Raw genomic sequence first — 27138 nt, forward strand, 5'->3', positions numbered from 1 at the left:
ATAGAGAGATAAAACTTGCCTCGCAGGGCACTGAGCCGAGAAATTTGATCAGGAGGAAATAGTGATGTGTCTGAGAAGAACTCCTTGAGCCTGATAGCAAGGTCGTGGCGACCATCCTCAACGAGCTCATGCAAGAGCTCAAATGCAGAGAGCAAATAGTTCTCCTGCAAAAGAAAGTTAACCACACAATTGCAGAGAGAAGCCTTCTCCACATCCATAGCTCATCTCCCGCCCAAATTCTCCACCAAAACCATGAACAATTCACAGATGAACACACGCCTTAATTCTACAGGGGATTCGAGCTCATTCTCTCAATCACCTGAGAGACCTTCCAGCGCTCAAGTTGTCCTCCATATCCATTGAATATTATAGAGATCTCACATCCATAGAAAAAACAAAAACCCTAAATTTAGCGGGTATAGATAGAATCATAGAAATGAATCCCTTGATTTTATGATACATCCGCAATGGATCTAAATGGAAAATGCGTAACCAGAGATTTTCAAAAAGAAAACAATGTGGAAAAAGCGAATTTGATGTTCAATAACAGCTTTTGGTCTGCCTTTTTCCAGGTTGTGATCTAGAAAGAGAAGGCCTGGAAGCATTCACTGAGAGAGAGATTCGTGATTTTATTTAGAGAGAGAGAATGGGGAAACGAGTAATTTTTTACTCATTCTTGAAGTCAAAAATGAGTTACAGAGAAGGGTGACGTATCATATTATTAGTATTAAATAAAGTTGGGGGATTGTTCCCATGTGGAGGTTGCTACGTTAAAATCGTACAAAATTACGGTTTTCATTCAAATTTATACGAAATTTCAGTTTTAATAAATGCAACCGAGACTGTCCCCTCTGTTTTGGGTGAATGGATTGTTTCCTTATGGGAAATGATAAACCGAGCATGTGATAACGGCCATTATTTGCAACAAAGGGCACATTAACGGAGAAAGCACATCTGCCCAGCGTGGCAACGGATCGCGTACGGGTCCAGTTTCGCTCGCTCGATACGGATCCTGACCTGAATAGTATTTGGGTACAAAATTTGAATACATTCTCACGCCCGTCAGGTTTTGGGTCTATCTGTCAAATCCAGCGTTTTAAAAAACGCGAGTCGAACCGGACTCGCCCGATTCGACTCGAAAATAGTGAAAAAGGAACCGGATCCCCCAAAAATCGGAAATCGTCCGGTTCTAGAGAGAACCGGACGATTTTGTACAGTGAATCGCCGGAATCGGCGAATCCGAACAGTGAATCGGCGATTCCGTACGGAATTTTTTTTTTTTTTGGTAATCCATGATAGATTTTTTTTGTAATCCATGATCGAATTTTTTGGTTTTTTGTAACCCATAATAGAATTTTTTGTAATCCATGATCGAAATGTTTGTTTTCTTTTCTTGTAATCCATGATCGATTTTTTTGTTTTTTTTTTTTTTTTTGTAACCCATGATAGAATTTTTTGTAATCCATGATCGAATTTTTTGTAATATATGATCGAAATGTTTGTTTTTTTTTTGTAATCCATGATCGAAATGTTTGTTTGTTTTTTTTTAATCCATGATTGAATTTTTTGTTTTTTGCTTTTTTTGTAACCCATGATAGAGTTTTTTGTAATCCATGATTGAATTTTTTGTAATCCATGATCGAACTATTTTTTTCTTTTTTTGTAATCCACGATTGAATTTTTTGTTTTTTTTGTTTGTTTTTTTTTGTAATCCATGATCGAATTTTATGTAATCCATGATCGAATTTTATGTAATCCATGATTGAATTTTTTGAAAATTTGTGATTTTTTTTGTTTAATCCATGATCGAATTTTTTTTTGTAATCCATGATAGAATTTTTTGAAAATTTGTGATTTTTTTTTTAATCCATGATCGATTTTTTTGAAAATTTGTTTTTTTTTTTTTTTAATCCATATTATTCAAAGAGAAAACGAGAGAGATGATGATTCTGAGGCCACCCTATCCCAGCCATATTATTTACATATTGAGTCCCAACAGCAACAGTGTAGGGATGAGCACGAAATACTGTAAATTAAATGCTGAATGGCGGTTCATGCAGGGAAAGAACATATCAATATTCGCATATTCATTCAAAAACATGAAAATTCTTAATGGAGTACCCTCATTTTTTATTGAATTCCTAAAAACTAATATTTATAATGAATTTTAATAATTTTTTCGGATTTTTTTGAAGCTTTATTCTGACCGATTCACCCGATTCCGATCCGAATCGCCGATTCGTCGATCCGGATCGATTTTTGAAAAGCCCAATCCGGGTCACCGATCCGGTTTTTAAACCATTGGTCAAATCTATTGGCCCCCCTAAAATAACTAAAAAGAAGAAGTTTATATAGAGCTTAGGCTCTAAACAATTAAATTAGAGCTACTTCAAAAATTTTACTACAATAAGGTTTTTTGATGTTCAAATATCTTCAAATTGATCGTCTCAACATCAAGATGCATGAGCATAAAAAAAAAATAGAATTCGAGTTTTGGAAGTAATGCATATTGTAACGTATTTTTCGACCGTTAATTTTCAAGATTTTTAAGCTTTTATAAATCTACTTGATCTACATTATTTTTGAAGCTTCAAATTTTATAATTAAATATAAAAAATATATATATTTTAAAGCTATTACAATAATTTTCAGTATTGAAACTACATTTCTCGACACTATTTTGTTTGTTTAGAGCCTCGGCTTTATACAAAATGCACCCGTTATAAAAATTCTATTGAAACATTAATAATTCGTCTGTAAACGTTTTTAAGACTTTTTCATAAAAAAAAAAATGAACTTAACCCACTAACTCATAGAAGAGATATGCACCCAACGGTTGGAATTAACTGTGATGTAATGGACGACCTAGATTTGTCTACATTTGAAATTGTATTAAACCTCCCCATACATTGGAGCTTGTAATGCATTTAATATTTTGACATTCTTTCTTTCCACGTTACACTCCTCTCTTTTTCTCCCTTAATGATTATCCATAATTCCTCTCTCTCTCTTGCCTAAAAAACCTCATAACCTCTCTATCCCTTTCTCTCTCTAACTCAAAACCACACCCTCTCTATTGCACCCTTTTTCTCTCTCTAACTCAGAATACCTCTCTCTATCCATCACAGTAAAAAAAAACTATCCCTTTCTCTTTGTAATTCAGAACCTTTCTCTCTCTATCCATTACAGTAAATACCAAAGCTCTCGCTCCATTAGCAGAGAACCCCTCTCTCCATCTCTCGCCATTATCTCTCTCCATTATAGAAACACCCCCAAACTAGAACACCCCTCTCTCGAGGTAAGCTCTCTCACTCTCTCTCTCTCTCTCCCCATCTCTATACTATGATATGTTACATATATTTGATGTTTGGATTTTTCATGTCATTATTTAACATTCTATCTCTGGTTTGTCTCTCATCTCTCACACACTCTCTCCCTCTTGCTAGCATCTGGAATCGAACCTGAGCCTGCTGCCGTGCTGGTACGCTCATTGTAAAAATGAAATCCATTGATTACCCATGTGCATTTCGATTAATTTTTACTGCATATGCTAGAACAATAGTTGCAATATGATCTTTAATTTCATTTTTTCTTATTCTATTTCATTGCAATGAGATACATCCTTGTGTAAACATATTTTCTATGTTAGCAATATTAGGCTTTAAATCTTAAAAAATTTGGAAAAATGTATGCAAATTCTTGTAGGCTTTTGAATTGGATCTCGAAAAAACAACCAATTTGAGCTTTTATAGATCCTACATTCATACGTATGATGCTTGGATTTCTCATTTCATTCTTTAACACTCAATATGCTTTTTTTTTATTTTCTGGTACAATTAGAACTTAGTGTCCTAGTTTGAATACTCAATTGGACCTGATAACTTATAATGCATGAGGAATGCATTGTATTTGATTTCTGATTAGTTCAGAACATGTTCATAGTAATCAATTGGGATTTGGTCTCTATGGAAAGACACATTGTTTGTTGCGAGGATGGTCAAGGTTCAACTCCTGGAAATTAACCAAACCAACTTGATCCAACTTTTTGTGGGTTTTTTTATTGTTGACCTACTTTTTTTTTTTTTAGATTATACTAAAAATAGCTTCATTAAGTGAGAAGCGATAATCCAATGATGTTTTCTCTATGTGAGAATAAATCATAGTGTAGAATACATCTGTAGAATAAATCATAGAGTAGAATACATTGGACCAAAGTTTGAATTTCATAGAGTAGTATCCATCTATTGTATTTTTTGCATGTGGCAATGTGGGTTGAGAAAAAATATGATTGGTATTCTTAAAATTGAAATAAGTTGTTGGTCGGGCCTGGATCTACCTCGTTCGGGCTCCCTCGGGGACCCGGATTCGATTGACCCCCTCTCGAACAACTGCCTGACCTCACAAGGGCGAGTGTGGCTTGTGTGTCACGTGCAGATATGTATGTCCAACTATGAGAGGATTTTAGAGCGATGAAGATATGGACTCAAGCACCTATCTCACCGCAGTTTGAGTTTGTAGGATAAGCACATGCTATTGCCCTTTTAGATTAATGAACGAAAGCCCTTAGACTGTCTAACAATGCAGTTTGAATTCGACCCCCTCTCTAAACTCAACACCTCACTTGGACTCTCACTTGAAAACTACTAATGAAATCCAAATATAATGTACTCATCTTTAATGTGTTTTTTGAGTTAATAGTTCTAGTTTTGAGGGTATAGTGGTTAAAGAAATAAGAAAGAGAGTGAAGAAAGAAGAGAATAAAAATGAGTTAATGGGAAGTTGGTTTTGAAATGAGAAGAAGAAGAAGATGAAGAAGATAGAGTAAAAGGAAGTGAGGGGATGACTCAAGGAAAATTGGGCAGCCTCCTGTCGTAATCTCTCCTAAGAGGTATTACCGGACACAAGGAAAAGTACCAGGCTCGAAGCCTTAGTACCCGAAAACTTTGAAAAGTGGAGTTGCATGATTAAGCCTATAACTATGTCACTAAACCAAAGAACCCCCTAAAAGTGATCAAGGGAGATAAGAAAGATAAAGAGAAAGAGAAAGAGAGAGAACGATGAAAGTCTCTCACAACCCAAACACTGTGTGACTCGGTGGTTAGAGTAATAAAATGGTCAGAACTCTAAAGAGAGCTAACTTAGGTTGACCCCAACCTGAGTGACCAAGTATAAGAGAATTAGTGTCCCTTTTGACCTGACTTCATTGTATGAGCTGATGGTTAGAGTAGCAATCCGAGAGTTAAAACCCTAAGTCATTATCTCAGGACGACCCTGAATCGAGTGCTCAAAATGTGAAAGAAGCTATGAGTAAAGGGAGAAATAAAAAAATGATGAAGGAAACAAATGAGAAGTTGAAGTATGGTTTAAAGAGAGAAGGGAGATGAAAGAAAATGGGATGAATGGGATCAAGGAATGATGGACCCGCCTATGGTGTGGGTCAGGACTCTAAGGGGAGATGAGAGGGTAGGGGAGGTGAGAGAAACTAGGACGGATGGAAGAATGTAGTGAAAGTAGGGCGGATAGGGAAAAGAGATGAGAGAGGTGGATAGGGTGTTACATGAAAAGAGGGGGGGGGGGGCAGATAGGGTGTTAAGAGAGGGTTGGATAAGGTGTTAAGAGAGAGGGTTGTATAGGGGTTAGACATGAGAGGGGTGCATAGGGTGTTTAAACGAGAGAGGGGAAGGTAGGGTGTTAGATAAGAGATGGACAGATAGGGTTAAGGAGGAGAGAGGGGTGGATAGGGCTAATGAGAGAGAGTGACGGATAGGAGTGAGGATGAGGGTGGACAAAAGAGGAGGGGTAGACGAGAGAGAGAGAGAGAGAGGGTAAAGAGAAGGGAGAGTGGTTGGGCTCGCTTCTAGTGCGGGTCCGTGACTAGGATTGGGTGAGACTATGCGAGAGAGAGAGAGAGAGAGAGAGAGAGAGAGAGAGAGAGAAGAAGAGAGGGTGACAGGCACACTTCTAATGTGGGTCCGTAACTAGGGGGAGAGAGAGAGAGAGAGAGAGAGAGAGAGAGAGAGAGAGAGAGAGCAAGAGAAAGAGAGGAAGAGAAGCCGAGCCACCCTAGGTGCGGTTCCGTGACTTCTTGGTCGAGAGAGAGAGAGGGAGTAAGTGAAGAGAGAAGGAGAGAGAAAGAAAGAGGGGGGTCGCTCGGACCCACCTTGGGTCAGAGAGAGAGAGAAAGAGAGAGAGAGGAGAGAAAGAGAAAGAGATAAGAGAGAGAAAGAGAGAAAGAAAAGTGGGAGAGAGAAAGGAGAGAGGAAGAAAGAGAGAAGAAGAAAGAGAGAAGATAGATAGACAACAAGAAGAGAAAGAAAGAGGGAAAGAAGAGAAAGAGAAAGGGAGAGGAGAGAGACTGGACCTAGAACGGGCTTGGGCCTAGGTGCATCTTCATCGGTCCCTTTGCATGCACATGAGAGAGAGAGGTGTAGGTCTTGGGTCAAGGTTAACGTCTAAGGGTCTACATACCTAGTTTAAATGGGTTGGGTTAAGGTTGTATAAGAACTAAGGTGTATGGTAAGGGCTAAGGTGTAGGATGACTAATTTGCATAGGATGCTATGGTATATGGGATACTATAGTGTATGGAATCTAGGAGTTGTACGGAGTTGGAAATCCAAAGGGAATTGGAACTTTGGGGTTCTAGGGAGTGTAGGATTCCTAGGGGTGTTTTCTCTCTCTAGGAAATGTATCTCTGTCCTCTCATCTAAGTAGAAAACTTGAAAACAAAGCAAAAGAACAAGCAAGAACTTGATTGCAAATGACTAAGAATTCAAGAATTTACTCCAAATGTTCAAGTGTTCAAGAGAGAGTATTACAAATGACTTTAGTTCCTTATATAGAGAAACCACTAAACAAGGGTGGAATGCTAAAAATCTACTAAAATTGTAAAAAAACCACATTTTATGAATTAAAATATTAATCCCGTTTTTGGACCAAATGATCAAAATACCCCTAGGCACTTTTCAATAAATTACAACACCATCCCTCCATGAGGGGCCTCTTGCCATTGTTAGACATTGGGAATATTTTCGGATGTTTACGATGGTAATTCCGACGATTAATCATCGTAGAATCGATACTTGAACTATTGCGCATGTTTTGATACCCTTTAATCGTCTTGAAACGGATTTTTAAGTAAGAATCCAAAATCCGGCCAAGTTCTATAAACTTTTGATTCCTCGGCCAGCAATCCAGCACTATCTATGATGTTCCAAGCCTTGGTTTCGATCACAAATTGAAGAGGATACTATCATGATCATATTGTGATAAATTTCATCCATTTTGGTCTTCGTTTAAGCACATTCCAATTTTGAGAAGTCGTTGGAAAATGAGACTCCGACGATCAGAAAAGTATACCATTTTCGACCTTAAAATTAGTGTCATCCGGCCTCTGATCATTCACAAAAACTTATATCAAACTGTAGCTCTTCGAAGCACGATCGCAATGGACCCATACTTGTGATGATCCGACATGGAGATCTTGAGCTATGGTATCTCAAGGAATTGGATGTTCTTTTTTATAAAATCTGAATTTTCATGTTTCGCGCCCATATTCTCTCTAGAAATTCTCTCGTTTCGGGTCACACCAATGTGCGTGTCATATGTCAAAATGAGCATATCGTCGAGATCTAGCTTATGTCTGAATTTGAGCTTAATTGGACTCAAAATGAGCGAGTTATGAGTATTTGAAAATCATCAAAAAATGAGAAAACCTATTTTCCATAAATGGAAACTGGTTCACCGAGGTTGCACCGCAATAATGTAAAACCCACCATTTTATGGTAAGTTAGGCCTATAATGGTCTTTGAGGATCCGATTGAGTCGAAATTTGGTACTTGGGGGTTTTTCGATATTTCAGATTTAATGGCAGTGGTCCTATACCATTTTTAGATCCAGAAAATGGGGCTATAATTATAGGATTCATTTTCAACATGATAGGATCTGGATTTGAAAACCAAGTTTCGTCCTGATCATATCAAAACTCATTAGAACACGATGAAAATATGTTGGTGTCCTTAGGGTATCCAAAGGTACTATCTAATGAAATTTGAGGCCATTCTAACACTGTGTGGTTGTCCGTAGGGTATCTAAAATTACAGTGTTCTCGTGGTTTGGCAGTATCCTGGGTACCGACAGGACCAGGTTACTACCTGATCTTTCTTTATTCTCCCCAAGGATACAAGTACGTCAAAAATAATGTATAACTACTTGCCCCACCGAATGCTGATCTTCGATAGAAGTGAGAAGTGTAACATTCGAAACAAGACCTCGCCAAAGCTCATCTTTCGAATCCTTACTAAGGCGCTTTTATTATCTCTCAACAATTTTTTTCTTCTCGATCATCGACATCAACATAATCCTTGAGGAGGAAACTATGCCAAGCTTCTTCCCTTAGGGATGACCGAAGTGAATTCTAGCGATTGGGGGCTTTTGAAGGGCTTGATAAACCCAATGCTGCCAAAATCCGTTTCCTGGGGAAGCATGCTGACCGAGTACCTTGTGGAAGGGCTTACTTTCCCAACTCAACAATACTTCTTAATGAACCAACTAGTGGGTGCGTTTGGGGTATGATCCCAATCTAGTGGTATTTTTGGTTCCAATAACTGAGGGCCTTGCTTAAGGGTTTTCTTCACAATATTATCAAAATCCTTATGTGTTTGGCAGTCGGGGGCCTTGCCATCAGATTTTTCTTTGAAAGGCTAGTGGCGGGGGGGGGAAGCTTGCTTAAGTGCTTCTTTCCCCTTTTACACTAAACCTTCGATCTTTTTCTTGAAAGGCTAGCGGCGTGGGGCCTTTTAATGGCTTCCTTCCCCTTTCACACTGAACCTTTGATCTGTCTGTTTTTCTTTAGATAGACAAACGAGGGGAGCCCTTAATCGGTGTATGAACTGCTTCACCAGGACTTGGACTGATGGCACGAGGGGGTGTCTCTTTGGGGGCGTACACCCAATATACCGAGCTTAGTCAGGGGCTCTTTGGTGGCTGTCCTAAAGGTCTAAAACCTATCGGCAATGGGAGCCTTAGTAAGACGGTCTCTTTGGGGGCTTACACCTAGTATACCCGGCTTAGTCAGGGGCTTTTTGGTGGCTGTCTGAAAAGTCTAAACCTATCAGCAATGGGAGCCTTAGTAAGACAGTTACCTTCAAAACTAGGGCATCGATCCCGGCTAGGCAATCAATTGCCTTATAAGAACTTCTATCTCGAATTGTCAACGTGCTCTTCTTGTTTTTGGTTAACGTCTTGGATTGGAGAATATCTTCATCAAATGGCTATCCTGACTTGCCATCTTGATAATTGTTATGATATTTAGGGTCCCTTCAACAAAGCTGACCTGAGTAGCTGGATTTTTCTTAAGCTCTTTTTTATTTTGATGGTAAGGTACCTATAAGGGGTATTGATTCCTAAACTACCAAACTTTTACTGTAATTGGTTGAAGTCGCTTTTGGTTGACTAATGTATCAACATGTTTATTAGTCCAAATGCTCGTTCGGGTTTTCACCTGAACTGGATAGAAGTGGCGTTGCAGAACGGTTTTCACCAACTTCTTTTTATTTTATTTTATTGAGGCTCTTTTACCCATGACTTCGAGGTCACGTCCACCTTTTATTTCTATTTGTATTCATGTCGCCCTTTCGGGTTTTCACCATACCCGGTTTTCTATTTTTAAAACACTTTTACTCATGAATTCATTACCATGCCCGTCTTTTATTTTTACTCATGGCGCCCTTTGGTGTTTTCACCATGCCCAATTTTTATTTTTGACAATCTTACCCATAGCTTCGTGACTATGTCCACTTGAAGCTCTCCTTTTTACTCATGATGATCCTCATCGAATGCTCATCATACCCAGCTTCTTTTTTGTTAAGAGAAAACCTCCTCCTTGACGATGCATAGAAAAGATGGGTTATAGCTGTACAAGGCCCACTAGGGTAACAAATAGAGAAAAAAGAGTGGGTGAGCGAAAATGAAGAGAGATGAAGAAGTAGAGGGAATAAGTGCAGAGAGAGGGAGAGAGAAAGAAAGAGGGAGGGGTTGCTCGGACCCACCTTGAGTCTGAGAGAGAGAGAGAGAGAAAGAGAGTAAGAAGAGTGCGAGAGAGAGAAAGAAGAGAGAGGAAGAAAGAGAGAAGAGAGAATGAGAGCAAAAAGAGAGAAAAAAAGAAAGAAGAGAGAGAAAAAGGGAGAGGAGAGAGAGTGGCCCTAAAATGGAATTGGGTTTAGGTGTGCCTTCATCGGTACGTTTGCATGCACATGAGATAGAGAGGTCTAGGTCTTTGGCCAAGGTTAGGGTCTAGGGGTCTAGGTACCTAGTTTAGATGGGTTGGGTTAAGGTATGGTGTATAGGAACTAAGGTGTATGGTAAGGGCTAAGGTATAGGATGACTAAAGTGGAAGGGATGCTAAGGTGTATGGGATACTATGGTGTATGGAAGCTAGGAGTTTTAGGGAGTATGGGATTGGGAGTTGGGAATCTTATGGGATTTGGAACTTTGGGGATCTCGGGAGTGTAGAATTCCTAGGGGTATTTTCTCTTTCCAAGATATATTTCTTTCTCCTCTCATCTTGAGTCTTGAACTTGAAAGCAAAGCAAAAGAACAAGCAAGAGCTTGATTGCAAATGACTAAGAATTCTAGAATTTACTCCAAATGCTCAAGTGTTTAAGAGAGAGTATTACAAATTACTTGAGTTCCTTATTTAGAGAAACCACAAAACAAGGGTATAATGCTAAAAAAACTACCAAAATTATCAAAAAATACACATTTTATGAATTAAAATATCAACCCCATTTATGGACCAAATGATCAAACTACCTCTAGGCACTTTTCAACAAATCACAAAACCATCCCTCCATAAGGGGCCTATTGCCATTGTTAGGCCTCAGGAGCTTTTTCAGATGCTTACGATGGTAATTCGAGCAATCAATCATCGTAGAATCGATGCTTGAACTATTGCGCATGTTTTGATACCCTTTGATCGTCTTGAAACGGATTTTTAAGGAAGAACCCAAAATCCGGCCAAGTTTTATAAACTTGTGATTCCTTGACCACCAATCTGGTATAATCTATGGCGTTCCAAGCCTTCATTTTTATCACAAATTGAAGATGTTACTATTACGATCATTTTGTGATAAATTTCGTCTATTTTGGTCTCCGTTTAAGCACATTCCAATTTTGGGAAATCATCGAAAAATGGGATTCTGGCTACCAGAAAAGTATGCAATTTTCGACCTTAAAATTTGTGTCATCTGGCCTCAGATCGTTCACAAAACCTATATATCTGACATCGGGATCTTGAGTCATGACCTCTCAAAGAATTGGATGTTCTTCTTTATAAAATCTGAATTTTCATGTTTTGAACCCAACTTCTCTCTATAAATTCTCTTGTTTCGGGCCATGCTATAACGCATGTCATATGCAAAAACAAGCGTATGGTTGAGATCTAGCTCGTTATGCTTGTGTCCAAATATGAGCTTAATTGGACTCAAAATGAGTGATTTATGAGCATTTAAAAATCATTCCGAAATGAGAAAACACAATTTCCATAAGTGGAACCTGGTTCACCGAGGGCGCACTGTAATATTGTAAAACCTACATTTTTATGATAAGTTAGGCCCATAATGGTCCTGGAGGGTCTGATTGAGCTGAAATTTGGTAACTAGGGTTTTTTCGACATTTTGGATCCAATGGTGGTGGTCTAATACTATTTTGAAACCCAAAAAATAGGGCTATAGTTATAGGGTCAATTTTCAGCATGAAAGGAACTAGATTTGAAAACCAAGATTCATCCTGATCATATCAAAACTTGTCAGAACGTGACAAAACATTGTGAGTGTCCTTAGAGTATAAAAAACTATCCTCTCATGCAATTTGAGGCCATTCTGACACTTCTTCAAAGGTCACCCAATTTTGGGCTTATTGCTATAGTGTTCCGGTGGTCCGATGGCATCTTGGGCACCGGCGGGACCAGTTTACTACCGGCTCTCTCCTTATTTACCCCGGTGATACAAGTACGTTAAAAATGACGTATAACAGTTGTGTTTTTGATGTTTTGGTAATTTATGTTATCAAAGGAAGTGTTGAATGAAATTTTTTTTACCTCTCTCTCTCTCTCTCTCTCTCTCTCTCTCTCTCTCTCTTTCTCCATTGATCAACTAATGTGACTTCTTGCGATGAAGGTTTGAATACATGTATTTTTGTATTTTACAGTTTCACGTTGGTAAGACAAAAAACTAAGATGGATCCCATTAATTCAGCTGGTGTGGCATCTAGCACATGCCTAAATGTATGCAGCATGGATGAAATCCTTGATGGTGATTGTGGCTCACCAAACAAAGGCCAAGAAATAAAAGAAACATGTGTAGGAATGATGTTTGGATTAGAAGATGATGCATATGAGTTCTTTACGTTTTATGCAATGGCCAAAGGTTTTGGTATTCGCAGGGGGAGTACTCATAACAAGAAAGTTAAACAGATCTATAGGGTTATATTTGCTCGAAGGAAGGTTTAAACAAGAAAAACTTAATAAAAGTGGAAAGGTTTTCCCTCAGTTAAGATGTGGGTGCATGGTTAGGATGTGCATAAGTGTAAAGAAGACGACGAGTGAAAAGTGACTAGCATTGAGCTAGATCGCAATCATGATCTAGTTAGTCCAAGAAAAGCTCTTCTAATTCTCACACACTGATCATTGTCGAGTGTTACAAAGTCATTGTTACATTCAATGAGCTCGGCAATAGTTAAACTTAGATATATTCATGGCATATCATAGAGGAGGCTAGAAGGATCGACAATGTCCCTTGTACACAAAAGAACATCCAAAATGAAATAACAAGTGATAGAAGAAAACTTAGAGTAGAAGGTGACAATTTAATTTTGCAAAGGCTCTATAAAAAGAACCAATCAAACCCATCATTTTTCGATAGATTGAGATTTGATGATGATGATCACATTCTCAGTATCTTATGGGTAGATTCTACATCTAGAGTTTCCTACCAGTGCTTCTCTGATGTGGTTGCCTTTGATACCACATATAAGACAAATACGTTTGCTATGCTCTTTGCACCTGTACTTGGTGTAAATCACCATTTCAATACAACTTTCTTTGGATTTACCTTAATATTTGACGAGAAGATAGAATCATTTATATGGGTATTCGAAAACTAGTTGGAAGCTATGAGTGGATGGCAGCCGGGAGCTATTCTCACTGATCAAGATTCTTCAATTTCTTTTACAGTGAGATAAGTTTTTTTACCAAAGTAAGCATCATTATTGTAAGTGGCACATATTTGCGAAAATCAAAGAAAAAATGTGTCATGTCTTGTGTATGCATCATTCTTATTCAGATATCTTTAGGAGGTGTGTGGCTAGCCCAACAATTGAAGAATTTGAATTGGGATGGAAATCAATGATTGAGAATCATAAGATGGAAGATAATGAATGACTCAATAGGCTTTATGGTTGTCGCATGCAATGAGTTGATGCATACTTGGCTGACACGTTCACTGCGGGTATGTCTTCTACTCAAAGGAGTGAAGGGATGAATATACACTTCAAGATGTACTTGAGACCCACAACAAGCATGTATACATTATTAGAAGTTACTGCAAAAGTCCAAGATAAGAAGGTGCGAAAAGAGAGGGAAAATGCCTTGAAAGATATTCAAACTACTCCATTCTTGCAAACAACAACTTTCATTAAGTCGTATGCATAAACAATCTATACTCAAAAGATTTTAAAGATATTTGGGGAATGTGGCTAATTGCTTTAATTTTACGAGAGAGACAGTTGAAGATACCTTTAAGGTGGCAATCCCGAGGATCGGATCTAGACCCTACTTAGTGAAATTCAATTGCCATGACAATTCTATTTCTTGCAGTTGTCACTTGTTTGAGGGGATGGGCCTTCTTTACAAGCATGTCCTAAAGATTTTTATGTTGAAAGATATGTTTGAAATCCCTCCACAATATATAATGAGGCGTTGAACCAAGGATGTAAAGAAGGGAGTTTTTCTTGTTGACTTTGGGGAACAAATTAAAGTAACATCTGACTACCGTGCTCCATTAGATACAATGAGGCTATGCAAGCAAGTCGATCCATTTCCGAGCGAAATGGAATTCGTCAGTTTGATGAAAAGGTTGTAATGTCTGTAATACAAAATGGAATTCGTCAGTTTGATAAAAAGTTTGGGTGCAAGAGAGGTCCACAGGATGACACTGTGAGCCATGGCAATAAAGATGACAATGCTGCTAGTTATAATAACACACCAAGTGGAAGTAACCATTGCCGCAATGTCTTTGAACTTGCACAAGCACGAACAAAGGGATGACCGGCCACTAAAAGAATGAAAGCTCGTTCTGAGAGATAGAAGCCGAAGGGAAAAAAAAGAAATGCACACTCTGCAATGGTAGTGGGCATGTTTGCTTGTCATGTCCGTCGTTCGTTTGTGATAGGTACAACTACATACTTTTACATCATTTTAATTTGCAATTGTATTAGCTTCATTATTGTTGATGTATTTGATTTACACTTGTATTAGCTTCAATTGAAATGCTAACATATGAATTTATCTTCCTCTTACAGGGCTAAGAACAAACCACACTGTAAGCTTTGGACCCATAAAAGGTAGCAGATGTGTGTTGATAGCAAGAAGCAATTGTTTGGAAAGCGTATTTGTAAGTTCATTTTGAAACATCTTTATATGTGTGTAAGTTCATTTTGGAACACTATTGTCACTCATCATAATGTGTTTTATGTCTCAAACAGAGAAGACAAATTCATATGAAACAACTTCAAAGAAGGGGCTTTGTTGCAACCATTGCTACAATTACAGCTTGCTGAATTTTATTTATTTTTGACAAATTTGGTGTTAAACTTATGGCATTATTGTTGTAGATTGTATGGCATTGTAGGCTTTTCAAGTGAGAAAATCATCCAGTTTTGTGTTAGCTTATTGTCACTATTTGAGTACGTTCTCGAAAATTCAATTACGTCGATTGGAAGCCAGTATAATCCTATTTGTTCCTCATATTCAATTGCAAAATAATTTCGTAGTTTTGTTTGCCAATTAGACCATGCTATAGTCATTAGATGTATGGATATGCAATGTATCATGCTCTGACCCAATGTTGCTTGTATCATACTCTGACCCAATGTTTCTTATATTGTGGGAAATCTGAGTAGGTTTGCTAGTAATCTTGGTGAAGAGCATGACAAATACTGTTTATAGGATCCTGCACTATCCGAAGGGACTATAGACTTGGCCCTATGTTATGTGGTTGAAACCACTACACATATTTTGCCTAATATTGTATAGTACGATGTTACAAACATCCGACCGGCTTTTTTTATATTTTAATAGCCCGAGCTTTTGAAAATTGGATTGTTTTTGAACCACCATTTTTCCTAGGCATCTATGGTCTAATGTTCGAAAGCCTCATACTGCTGAAATATAAAAATCTACGAAGAATGGTGGTGTCATCTTTGTAGCATTGGACCGCCTTACAAAGAAGGATGGACAAAAAATGTAAGGCAGTCTTATGTTGCAGTTACTGGACTGCCCTACAAATAAAGTGGTTCGATATTTTAAACATCAGATAGCCTCACAAATGTCTAAAAAAAAAATAAAATAAAAAATTAAGTGGTTTGATAGCTAAAATAGGGTTTTTTTTAAAGGTTTGAATAACCCAAAAGCAAACAGCCCCCTCACTAGAATGAAAAGAAAAGCGGAGTAAAAGGGGTCCCTGTTTCCTTTCCATACCAAAGCTATGGGTGGAAATCCTGGCACGCATGTCTTTCCAACTGACTTTTTGGGTGGGAATAGCAGAGACAGAGCTACTATCATTATTCCCCAGTAAAAGAGTTGCCAATGGGGCAAAGGATTTTCCCATTGAGACCACAATGAGGGGGCACTATCTAGTTCTGTGGGGTTCATGGCTTACAAATTAAGTGGGGCTAACAGTCCAAAGGGCCAAAGCTCACAAAGTTGATGATTACCCATTTTGATAAATAAGATATAGTTGAAGGTAGGGCTAGCAAGGGACGGGCGAGCCCTAACCCTAGCCCAGCTCTATTCCCATAAGGGCCGGTCCAAGCCATATCAGGGCGGGACTTGGTAAAATTAAAGAAAACAAAGCAAAAAAAGATGAATAAATAAGGGCTGGGTAGGGCATGTCTTGGCCTGGCCCAGTTCTATTCCCACAAGGGCCAGCCCAAGCCTTATCAGGGCCAGACTTGCGTAAAATTAAAGAAAACAAAGCAAAAAAGATGAATAAATAAGGGCTGGGTAGGGCATGTCTTGGCCTGGCCAAGGTATGGTACTCCAGGCATATTCAGTAGCCCAGGCCCTAGGTTTTAGAGCTGGGGCCAACCTGACCAGGCCACCCTGTCCATTGCCACCTCTACTTGAAGGGCTGAGAAAAGCACTTCCTATAGAGCCTAGATATCCCCATGATATTATATTTGGGATTTCATAGGGAGAATCTATTACAAACTAAATAAATAGATAGATATATAGCTTAGGTACACTGTTGTTCTATCCAGAGAGAGAGAGAGATTGGGCCATGCTACAATTTATGACAATTAATTTGTTGGGTCAAATTCAGGCAAGTTTGGTTTCTTCCCATCACCAACCATTATTCTTCAAAGATTGAAACCCTAACCCTACACCATATAAAAAAATTACGGGAAGACTCAGACTTCACGTGCTTTCTTTTCCCCACCAAGACAAAGCCCCAAACAAAAATTCTTTTTGACCTGTCATCCAATGTTGTTGTAGGATTCCAAGGCTGGTGGCTGCAATAATAATAACAAATGATTTCCAACCAAAACTTTGCATTCCACATTTATGACAGTCGAGAGCTCAGAAAATACTAAAAACAAACAGTATGCATCAGCACATGAAAGATAAAAAAGTAAAGAAGGTTTGAAGCCAGTTAAACTGCACATACAGTAGTACAGGAGGCTCCCAACATTTTTCTTCTTTTTCTCTCTTTTAGCAATGTCTCTCTGGTGATCCACACTACTGACCATGGCCACCATGAAAGAGCTCTCTTCCTTTTTATTACAAAGCCCCAATTGAAAATGGCACATGAAGGTATATAAAACAATAAGGACAGCCATAAAAGGAGCCCTGCAATTGTTACAGTATGCACTCCAGCCACTGGAAACCCATCTCTCTCTCCCTCTGAGATTACTCCTGAATCATAAGATGAATCCCCAGTATCAGGCTCCGTAACTTTGAGATCTTCCCTTACTTGGCCTTTTCGAAAGTTTCTTCGCAGTTTTCTCCCTCTCAACCGGTTGCCCCTACTAACCTCTCTAGAATCTCCAATACATGCCTCATTGAAGGCCTTCTCTCGGGGTTTACCTGAACGCAAGCCAGTGCAATCTTCAGCAACCCCAAAATCTCCTCTTCTCTCTTTAAGTCTTCCATCAAAACTGGATCTAAAACTTCAGATAGCTGCTTCTTCTCCTCGATGCAATGCTGAACCCATTTCACTAAATCCATTTCCAAACTACCCAAAAGAACAGCAGGAGATCGACCAGAAACAAGCTCTAACAAAATCACACCATAAGAGTAAACATCCCATTTTTGAGATGGTTTCAATAGCTTCAAAGCTTCAGGTGCTTGGTAGCAAGAACCCTGGTTCACTACCAAAGTGGCCGGAACATCAGACTTGTTGGTCTCACTTGTGACCCTACCAGATTGGTTTTCTGGGGAATTCCCCGCAATATTAGCAAGGCGACCAAGCCCGAAGTCGGAGACATATGGCTCCATGTTTAGGCCGAGAAGAATATTGCTGGGTTTGAGATCTCCATGGACATATTTTTTGGGGCTGAATTCATGAAGAAAAGCCATGGCTTTGGCTACTCCCCTTGCGATTTTTAGTCGAGCAGGCCATGGCAGAGGTGAAAACGTTGCATTTCCAGCCTTTCCTGTAACCAGAGATATTACAACACAAAAATTCAGAAGCACTTATAGATTCCAGCAGTCCTCTACCAGATTCAGAGGCAATTAATGAAAACCCACAGTAAATATATAGTGCCTAGAAAACTGATCAACCTACAGGAGACAAACTTAACAAGAAATAGTTCTAGATTCTAAGTGTTTTTGGGTTCAAATTGAAAGACCATCAAGAAAATCATGGACAAATTCTAGATTGTAAACCCTCCCATTAGGGATAATACTTCCTTTTTTTTTTTTAAGAAGTCAGTCAGGTACAAAATGATTCCCAAAACAACAATTAGATACAAAAAGTCTAGCCATTAGTAGGGAAAATATACAAAGAGACTGTTTACTTTTTGTACAAAGAGGTCACAATCATTCTTGCCCTTTGGATTTCAAATTGGGTGATTGTAATAGTATCATTGAAAAGACTTCAATTTTTTTTTAAAAAAATTATGGACTTCGTGACTAGCCCAAGCCGTCCAATTTGACATCTAATGAATAGGAGTGATTGTGACCTCCTTGTAATAAAGATAAATGGTCTCATTGTATCCAATTCAACGAAGGGAAATTTGGATATGTTTTGAATTTAAACCTTCATGTTTTAGGCATTAGTTTGTAAAATTATTTTGGCAATATGAATTTTTTCCTTTTTTTAAAAGATAAAGTCTTTTGAAGAATTGAAAAACACACACACCCATCAATGCAACACATCATTTGTGCCTAAAATGGAAAAGAAATTAGAAAAAGTGAACTAGCTAATTCAAGAAGAAATAATAGTCCAGTTAAGATCCCACCTTTTTTTTTAAAAAAGTTGATTGTATTTTTGTATGATAATAAGAACAAAGGTTACATAGAATAAGTGGTACTCACAACTAGCCACTAGAAGTTTTTTTTCTCAAAACTGTTTGTGTGTAAACAAAATTTCGATAAAAAAATCCTCACTCAGGAGATAGACCTGTATAAAACCTCAGTGCACCACTCCTACGGGGGGACAATAATGAATGGGGCGCTCAAAGCCCATTCCCCAACTAGAAAATCAAGAATACTCAAAATGAATCAAAGAAGAAGCCACCATACATTAACATTCGAGAAAAAGAAGCCACCATACATCTCTTCACTAGCTAATCAATCAGTTGTTTTGGCACAAACAGTTTTTGTTATTTCTCCTCACTAGTCTTGTTTATATGTTCGGCAGTTAGCACAGTACTATTTTAGAGGCATGATACAGCTCCTGATCATATCCTGCCACAACCAATCTTCTTAAATTTTTTCCTTTTTATCAATAAAATAAATGGAGAAATTAACAAAAATGGAAATTCAGCAATTCTTTATCATGTGTTAAATATAAATTTGCAGACGTGCGACAAAAGAACAACAAACGGTTGGGGGATAGATAACTGACCATGAATTGCATTATCAAGGTTCCCATTGGGTATGTAGTCATAGATGAGCAGTTTCTCATCAACAGACCAATAATAAGCACGAAGAGTCACAATATTTGGATGCCTCAGCCTTCCAATGGCTTCAACCTCAGTCTGAAACTCCTTAAACCTTTGAGAACCACCTTCTCCAAGTCTCCTAACTGCAAGAGTTAACCCATCTTCAAGGACGACCTTATATACAATCCCAATCTCACTTTTCCCCAAAACAAAAGCCGAGGCCCTCAAAAGCTCATCGAGATCAAAACCGACTTGAGCATCAAGAGCTACCAGATCAAACTGCTCAACATTTTCAGAAAGAGTCTCTGATTCTTCTTTTCGGAAGCACAAACAATCCCTTTTACCCTTTCTACCCTTATCAGATTCAGAAACCTCTTCCTTTTGGCCATGGCAGGAAACCACTCTCCAATAACAGAAGAGAAAAACCAGTGCAATCAAGGCTATAGCCACAGCATCACTCACTACAATAGAAATTATCAGTCCCCTACTAAACCTCCGGTGCTTATTGTCACTCTTGTCAACGTCACTTGATGGAGGCGAGTAATTATTTGGCAAATTAGGGATGGTAGAAGTTGGAGGGAGACTAGAAGATCCAGGACATGGGTTTCTCAGAGGAGGACCACAAAGTTCCAGGTTCCCAATAAAAGCTGTTGGTCCTCTACTAATTAGAGCTCCATTCTGAGGAATTGGTCCACTAAGATTATTATATGTGAGATCGATATAGACCTTTTCAGGGAGATCACCAAGCGATGGAGGGATTGAGCCAGAGAAGAAATTGTGAGAGAGATCCACAGTTCCTTGAAGGCTTGACAAATTCCCCATATCACTAGGAATAGAGCCATTCAGAGCATTATAAGAAAGATCGAGCTTTTCAAGAATTGGGAAGCCATTACCAAACCCAAGAGGAAGCATACCTGTGAAATTGTTATGGCTAAGAACCAGAGACTTCAGCCTGCTGCAGTTAGAGAGAAACGACGGGATGGATCCAGAGAGAGTATTTTCCGACAAATCGAGGATTTGAAGGTACCTGAGCTTCCCTATAGACTCAGGGAGAGAACCAGAGAGAGAATTTCCGATGAAGACAATGCTTTGAAGAGATTCGGCCTTGAATAGATCAGGGGGAATGCTTCCATTAAGCCTATTGTTTCGAAGATTTAAATGGCGCAGGGAGAAAATAGAACCAAGAACAGAAGGGAGAATGCCAAGAAGGCGTTTCTTGGGAATGCTCAGAGAGACGACACTGTTATCTTTGCATGCAATCCCATTCCATGAACATGGGGTCTCATCAGATGTATTCCAGTTAGCTAAAGCATTCTCAGGGTCCTCTTTAATGGCTTCCTTGAATGATAATAAAGCTATCCCATCTTTGTTTACAGATCCAGCAGGGTTGCTAAAGTTGCAGAGTAATAAGAACAGACATACCAGCACATGCACCATTCCTGCAAAACCAGTCATTCGAAGTCACCTCAAACTCAAAGGGACTGTACTAACCCAAATGAAGCTCTTTTAATGGCAGTCCTCAGAGAGATATACAGAATTTTCTTCATCGAAAGTAGAAAACCCAGAACAGAGAACTCGGATAAGGTGCGAAAGACTGAAACTTCCAAATGGAATATTAGATGGTTGTTGCAGGTCTTTTTTACTGAACTTTCAAGAGAGAGACACAGAGAGCTAGAGAGCAAATCGGCGACTAATTAACCATTTGAATCCATTAAAACCACAATAAAAAGAGAGAAAAACATGGCCTGTGGATACTTGAAAGAGATAATAGAAATTTTTTGCAGAATCTTACCTTTACCGCAGTTGTGGTAACAAAAAGTAACAGAAAATGTAAGAAAAACAAATTAAATTAAAACCCAAAACACTGTTAAAGCCTCAAACTTTAAAGGATGCACTTGCATGCGTTTTATTTGACTTAATCTCTGAAAAAGCATCAGGAAGTAAATGCAAAACTCAAGATTCAAGAAAATAGAATTGTTTTGAAGCTTGTTAAGAAAAAGAGGAGAAGAGAAAAGGAGATTCCTCCACTCTTTAGTAAAGCAAAAAGGCATCTATCTTACCTCTTTTGATTGATGAACTCTCTAACAGGGGATATGATTATGACCGTTAAAATTGGGGACCCCAACAGATTTAGAGATACTCTTACTTCAGATGGGGGTTTTTACTGCATTCAGAGAGAGAGAGAGAAAGTCGCAGCAGACAATTTGGGGAGAAAGAAATAGTTGAAGCAGACTTGAGAGAGAGAGACAGAGAGAGAGAGAGAGTGTGAAGTTTATCAGTCCAAAACCAAAGTATCTCTACATAGAGAGAGAGAGGACCGCAGCGAGCTTTGCTTATTGATGAAATGGAGAGAGAGAGAAAGAGAGAGATGCAGAGAGCTTTTTTTGCTGATGAAAATGGGGGAAAGAGAGAGAGAGAGTTGAGTTTTCCTTGAAATGTTGCTTTGGAAGAGAGAGAGAGAGTTGCAGAGAAGAGAGAGATGCTGATTGTGGGTCGGAAACCGAAAGTAGCCGTTTCTCATTATGGGAAATTGCCCAGCTTTCTCTTTTTAGTAATGATGACTAATAACACCCTCAAACATTCAGAAATATCTAAAATAACCTAGAGACCTCCACATTCATCACAACGGCACTATTGAGCCAATATTTGTTCTAAAATTCTGTCATAGCCTTTTTTTTATTTTTATGTGGGAAGATATTTGTATGTAGTGAATCGGTTTCTATGCTGCGAAACCCACATATGTACAAATGTGGACCCCTTAATAAATTTATTTTTAAGATGGATTTTATGACTCAATTTGTAAGGACATGAAATCTCTAGCATAGAAATCATGAATATAAAAAAATAATAAACTAGAAATAACAATTATAGTAAGAAAATGTTTGGACTGTTAGTTTCCATTATTTTTAGATGGAACACCTACTTGCATCTATCTTTAAGATGGATGCTTTACACTTTCTGGACTGCATATGTAAAAATGCGATCCAGTTCGCATGAAACAAATTTTTTTTTTACTTTTGGTACAAGGTGATCACAATTAATCTTGACAATTAGATGTGAATTTGAGTAACTGTATTTATTTCATTGACTAAACGTAAAGTTTAAATTTTTTTTTTCAAACTTTGTGACATACTTACGCAATCAGGTTTCACATCAGATGATTGTAAGTAATTGTGACCTCCTTGTATGAAAAATAAATGGTCTCATTGTATACCATTTAGTTTATATAAGGTTGCAATATGAAACTTTAGATTTAAGGTGCATCTCAAAAAATTCATAAAAAAAGACTTGTTGAAGTATGGTCACTAAGGCCTTACGACTACAATAGTGTTCATGGTCCCTATCTTACATTCTATTTTTTAATGCATTTAATTTACTTTAATTATATTATATACTTGCTATAATGGTCTCATTGTATTCAAATCTTTTGACTATCTTTTATGGTCAATCTCATTTTCTTTTTTTCGTTTTTCTTAACCACCCATCAATGATTTTCTAACGGTCAAATGAAACTAAACGTTTTTCTTTGGGGTAAGAGTGAGAGAGAATAAAAAAAAAAGAAAAGCAGGCTTAGCTATTGATATGGACAAAGAGAAATCTAAACCATTGGATACAAAATCTGTCATATGTAGCAAGGGGATAAGCTCTAGTGCTTATAAGAGGGGTTCACTCACCCACTATAAAACATAGAGAAAATTCTCAATGTCATTGACCATCACTCTAGTTATCCACAAGCTTATCAACAAAATTTCTTTTTCCATATCTATCTTTCTCTATCTATCATTTTCAATTGAATTGCTTTTTTAATTATTTTTCGACAGTTTCAATGTTGAAAAACTCTCTAATTGACTATCTTGGCATCAAGATATATAGATATTGGCAAAAACAAAGATTTCGAGTCCAAGATATAATGCATTTTGTAACACATGATTTAGACCATCTATTTTCAAGATTTTCATATATTTATAGATCTACTTGATTTGAACTATTTTAGAGTTTAAATTTTTATAATTAGAGATGAAAATAACAAAGCTTTTTCCTAACTAATTGATGTCGGTTACATGAATCCTGATACATTATTCTTCTCTACTAAAGGCCATACCCATAGTGAGGCCATAAGTCCCCATATCTTTTCTCACTACTTTCAACCGTGTCTTTTTGGGCCCATTCCGAGAAAGAATGAAGGGAAGAATGGGGTTACAAGAAGTTGAGAGTGTGCATTACCACGGTTTCCGTATGAAACGGGGCGTAGCATGAGAGAGAAAGAATGGAGCTGAAGGTTTACTATGGTCACGCTCAAAGCAAAGGAGATAATAGAAAGAGGAAGGGAATAACGGAACTGCAAGTTTGCTGCGTTCACGCACTAAGCAATGGAGAGAAGAAAAAGATGAGAGAATAACGGGGCTGTAGTTCTACTGTGACTTCGAGTTGTCGTGAGGAAGAGAAGAGTGTAGAGAGAGACGAGGATGCATGTGCTGCGGCTCTGAGATTTAATGCATGACGAGAACGAGAGAGAGACGGGGCCGTGGGTGTTGCGGCTTCGTTCGCAGTAAAAGAGAAAAAAGCGCGAAGAGAGACGGGAGAAAAGGGAGAAGAGACGAAGCCGCAGGTTTGCTGTAGTTTCGAGTTACTGTGCGGGAATGATGCAGTTGGGAGAGAAAAAAAGAGGAAATAGGAGATACATAGGAGAGAGAGTAGGCTTGAGGTGTGACCTAGCCTAGGTACGCCGTCTTAACCTCTTTGTTTTCACATGAGAGAGAGAGAGAATGGTCAACCACAAATCAAGGTTGGTGTGCATGGATCACGGGGTAGGCTACGGTGTATGAATATGGGTGGTTTAAGGTCTAGACTGAGATGCAGGGGCTACAGTGTAGGCTAGGGTGTATCGGCTAGGGGTAGTTTCTCTCTAAAATTTTTCTCTCTCCTAACCACTGGATCCAAGAGTTAGAAGCATAGCCAAGTGGACACAATCTAATGCCTCAATTTCATTCACGAATGATCCAGCCCTTTTACAATTGACGTAAGCTTGTTTATATAGAGCAACCCCCAAACATAGGTGGAATGTTCAAAACTAAGCCAAATTGCTGAAAATTACATATTAAATGAATTAACATAAAATCCCGTTTTTGAGCATAATGACCAAAATACCTTTTCAATCTTTTGAGCAAATGGAGAAACCATCCCTCCTTGAAGGGACTTCTCGCTATTGCTAGACTTCAAGAGCTTTTCCGGACCTTTGCAGTGGTGACTTGGGCGATCATTCGTCATAGAATCGATCCTTAATCTATCATGAACATTTTGATGCCTTTTGATCGTATTGAGACATATTTTTCCCGAGGGACAAAAATCCGGCCGTGTCCATAAACTCCGACCACCAATGTAGTGCGATCCATGATGTTTCAAGTCCTTATTTTGATCACGAGTAAAAGAGGACATTGTCATGATCATTCTGCACCAAACTTTGTCCGATTTGATTTCCATTTGAGCACATTCTAAATTTGGAAAGTCGCTGGAAAATGGGATTTCGACGACCTGAAAATCTTTCCATTTCCAACATTGAAATTTGTGTTATCCAACCCTCAATTAAGGGAAAAAATTATACCAAACTATACCCCCTTCGCGATGCGGTCGCAATGGACCTGTACTTGCAATGGTTTGATACTCGGATCTCAAGTTATGACTTCATAAAGTACGAGATGTCTTCTTTCAAAATTTTGATTTTCATGCTTTTCAGCTCATCTTCTCTGCAGAGATTCTCTTGTCTCGGGCCACGTCGTGATGCATGCCATACATCAAAACGACCGGGTTATCGAAACCTAGTTCGCATCCGAATTTGAGTATGTTTCGACTCAAATATGCATATTTGCAAGAAAGTAGAAATCAATCATATCATTTAAGATTTACATCAAAACCCTCAAAGGAAAGGAAAAACCACATGCCATCAAAGACGATATCCACTATGCCATAAAATAATTCAAATATTTTTCCCAAGTTGATTAACTATTACTTGATTTGGAAAAAAAACAAAACCATAAAAATTACAAGGTTATCTCTGTGGGAACAATTTCCTCATCTATTTCCCTTTATCAAAAGCGTAGTAAACACTTCTTGCTAACCAAGTTTCTAACATGTATGAAGTACCAAACTTGTTGAGAGTTGTAGAAGGGAAGTCTTCTATAAATTTGCTGCATATTTAAACACTGAGAGAGAGAATACATACTTCAATCTCTCCCTTTAATATTTTTAGTTCTCTTGCCCCATAAAAATAAGAAGATTCTTTCTATAATTAAAAATGATAATTATAATTTATTTTTTCTAAAAATTGCCTTTCCAAAACTTTCTTTACCCTAAAATGGTCTTGAATTCTGGTCTAGAACTCAACTGTCTTAGTAAATAAGTCTATAACACTCGAAAAAAAGAAACACACAAGGGGTGTTTGATAACGGTGAATGGGTGGGAAAGTCCCCGACTTTCTCCCATGTTGTAGCTTTCCCTAATTTGGGAACAGTAAAAAGGTAGAAACTCGGAACGAACCTTTTCCCCGAACACTATTCTGTAGGGTAAAGTTGTGGTCCATGTCCACCCCCAGCTTTGCAACTTTCACAAAAAGTTAATGGGCAAGAACCCCGAGAAAACTCTGGCTCTCTTCTCTCGCTCGCATTGAAGCTGCCGCCCAATGTTCCTTCATCCCTGTTCACACCAACAAAAGGCCTACCACCCTCAACCAGGTGCTCTCTCATCAGCTCTCTCTCTCTCTCTCTCTCTCTCTCTCAATTCCTCTATCCCTTGGGTGGGGATTGTTAGTAGTAGGAAGTTTGTTCGTTTCTCTCTCTAAAAGGTATCTTCTCTCGTTCCCATGATTGTATAGCTCTCTTTACAAAGTCACTTCTTTCTTTTTCATGACATTTAGGTTTCTTCTCCTTGATTCAATCTAGGGTTTTTGGGCTCCAAGAGTCTGTGGCATTGTATTGAGAGGCTTGTTTTTGCTTATGTTATTTATGGTTTTAATCATAAGGTTAATGTTCCACCTTTCTAGTGTATTTCTTCTTATGTTGAGGGTTTTGGGTTAATGGCTCTCTCGCTCTCTCTCTCTCTCTCTCTCTTTTTATTTGATTATAGTTGCTTGAATTCTCTGAGAGAGAGCTTTAAAGTCTTATTGGTTGTTCTTGTAGTAAAACTATTTGTGATACTTCACTCAAGATTAAATTTCTTAGGTTACATAGATGTAAAATTAAATTTCAATCTTAACTATACATTGTAAGAAATTCATTAGATAGGTAGTAGTAAGAAATCATATTAAAAAATATACATTACGCACATCAAATTATGAAAATACGTGATGAATGGTTAAAATAGGCAGTTTTGTGTTTTCCCAGCACTAACATTACGAGAAAGTAGCATCACCATAGTTTATCAAATATGTTTCCAGTTTTCAGGTTACCAATTTTCACTTTCTCCTAGAATCTAGGAAAGTCACCAGCAGGGAGAATCTTATAGACACCGCACATAATTTTCACTTTCTCCCAGAGTCTAGGAAAGTTATCAGCAGGGAGAATCTTATAGAAACTGCACAGAAAGTTATCAAACGCTTTCCCCCAAAGAGAGAGGTAGGCAAAAACCAAATCCCATTAAATATTATAATGGATCAAATTGTATAAGGGAAATGTTTCTATACTTCCCCTAAAACATAGAAGATATATACTTTCCCTTCCATCCAGTCGTTTAATTTAGATCAAGTGAGCCACTGACTGTTTGAT

At 38.2% G+C, this 27138-nt stretch overlaps 2 protein-coding genes across 14 annotated transcripts in view; both read right to left on the reverse strand.

The window, feature by feature from the left end:
* Nucleotides 1-862, reverse strand: part of LOC18433604 (HEAT repeat-containing protein) — a 31642-nt gene extending 30780 nt beyond the window's left edge. For all 11 annotated transcript variants that reach the window (XR_016045561.1, XR_016045560.1, XR_016045559.1 and 8 more), the window contains exon 1: nucleotides 20-862. Coding sequence is in view for 7 of the 11 variants with exons in the window: in XM_088853355.1 (XP_088709481.1) it covers nucleotides 20-218 (199 nt within the window). In the remaining 4 variants the exon portion in view is untranslated. The remainder of the gene's footprint in view (nucleotides 1-19) is intronic.
* A 15946-nt stretch (nucleotides 863-16808) lies between these two features.
* Nucleotides 16809-22047, reverse strand: LOC18433603 (receptor protein kinase-like protein ZAR1). 3 transcript variants are annotated; one of them, XM_011624781.3, is made up of 3 exons: nucleotides 21442-22047; nucleotides 19345-20820; nucleotides 16809-17929 (listed from the first exon to the last, which is right to left on the reverse strand). In XM_011624781.3, the coding sequence occupies exons 2-3, from the start codon at nucleotides 20816-20818 to the stop codon at nucleotides 17286-17288; spliced, it is 2118 nt and encodes a 705-aa protein (XP_011623083.2). In that variant the 5' UTR covers nucleotides 20819-20820; nucleotides 21442-22047; the 3' UTR covers nucleotides 16809-17285. The 3 variants fall into 3 exon arrangements, with proteins under 3 accessions (XP_011623083.2, XP_088709485.1, XP_006843749.3); XM_088853359.1 differs by lacking the exon at nucleotides 21442-22047 and adding an exon at nucleotides 21174-21414; XM_006843686.4 differs by lacking the exon at nucleotides 21442-22047 and having other exon boundaries at nucleotides 19345-20982.
* Between the last annotated feature and the right edge of the window lie 5091 nt (nucleotides 22048-27138).

This window comes from Amborella trichopoda, chromosome 12 (genome assembly GCF_054954075.1).
Source record: "Amborella trichopoda isolate Santa Cruz 75 chromosome 12, AtrichopodaSantaCruz75HAP2 v2.0, whole genome shotgun sequence".
Taxonomy (NCBI): domain Eukaryota; kingdom Viridiplantae; phylum Streptophyta; class Magnoliopsida; order Amborellales; family Amborellaceae; genus Amborella; species Amborella trichopoda.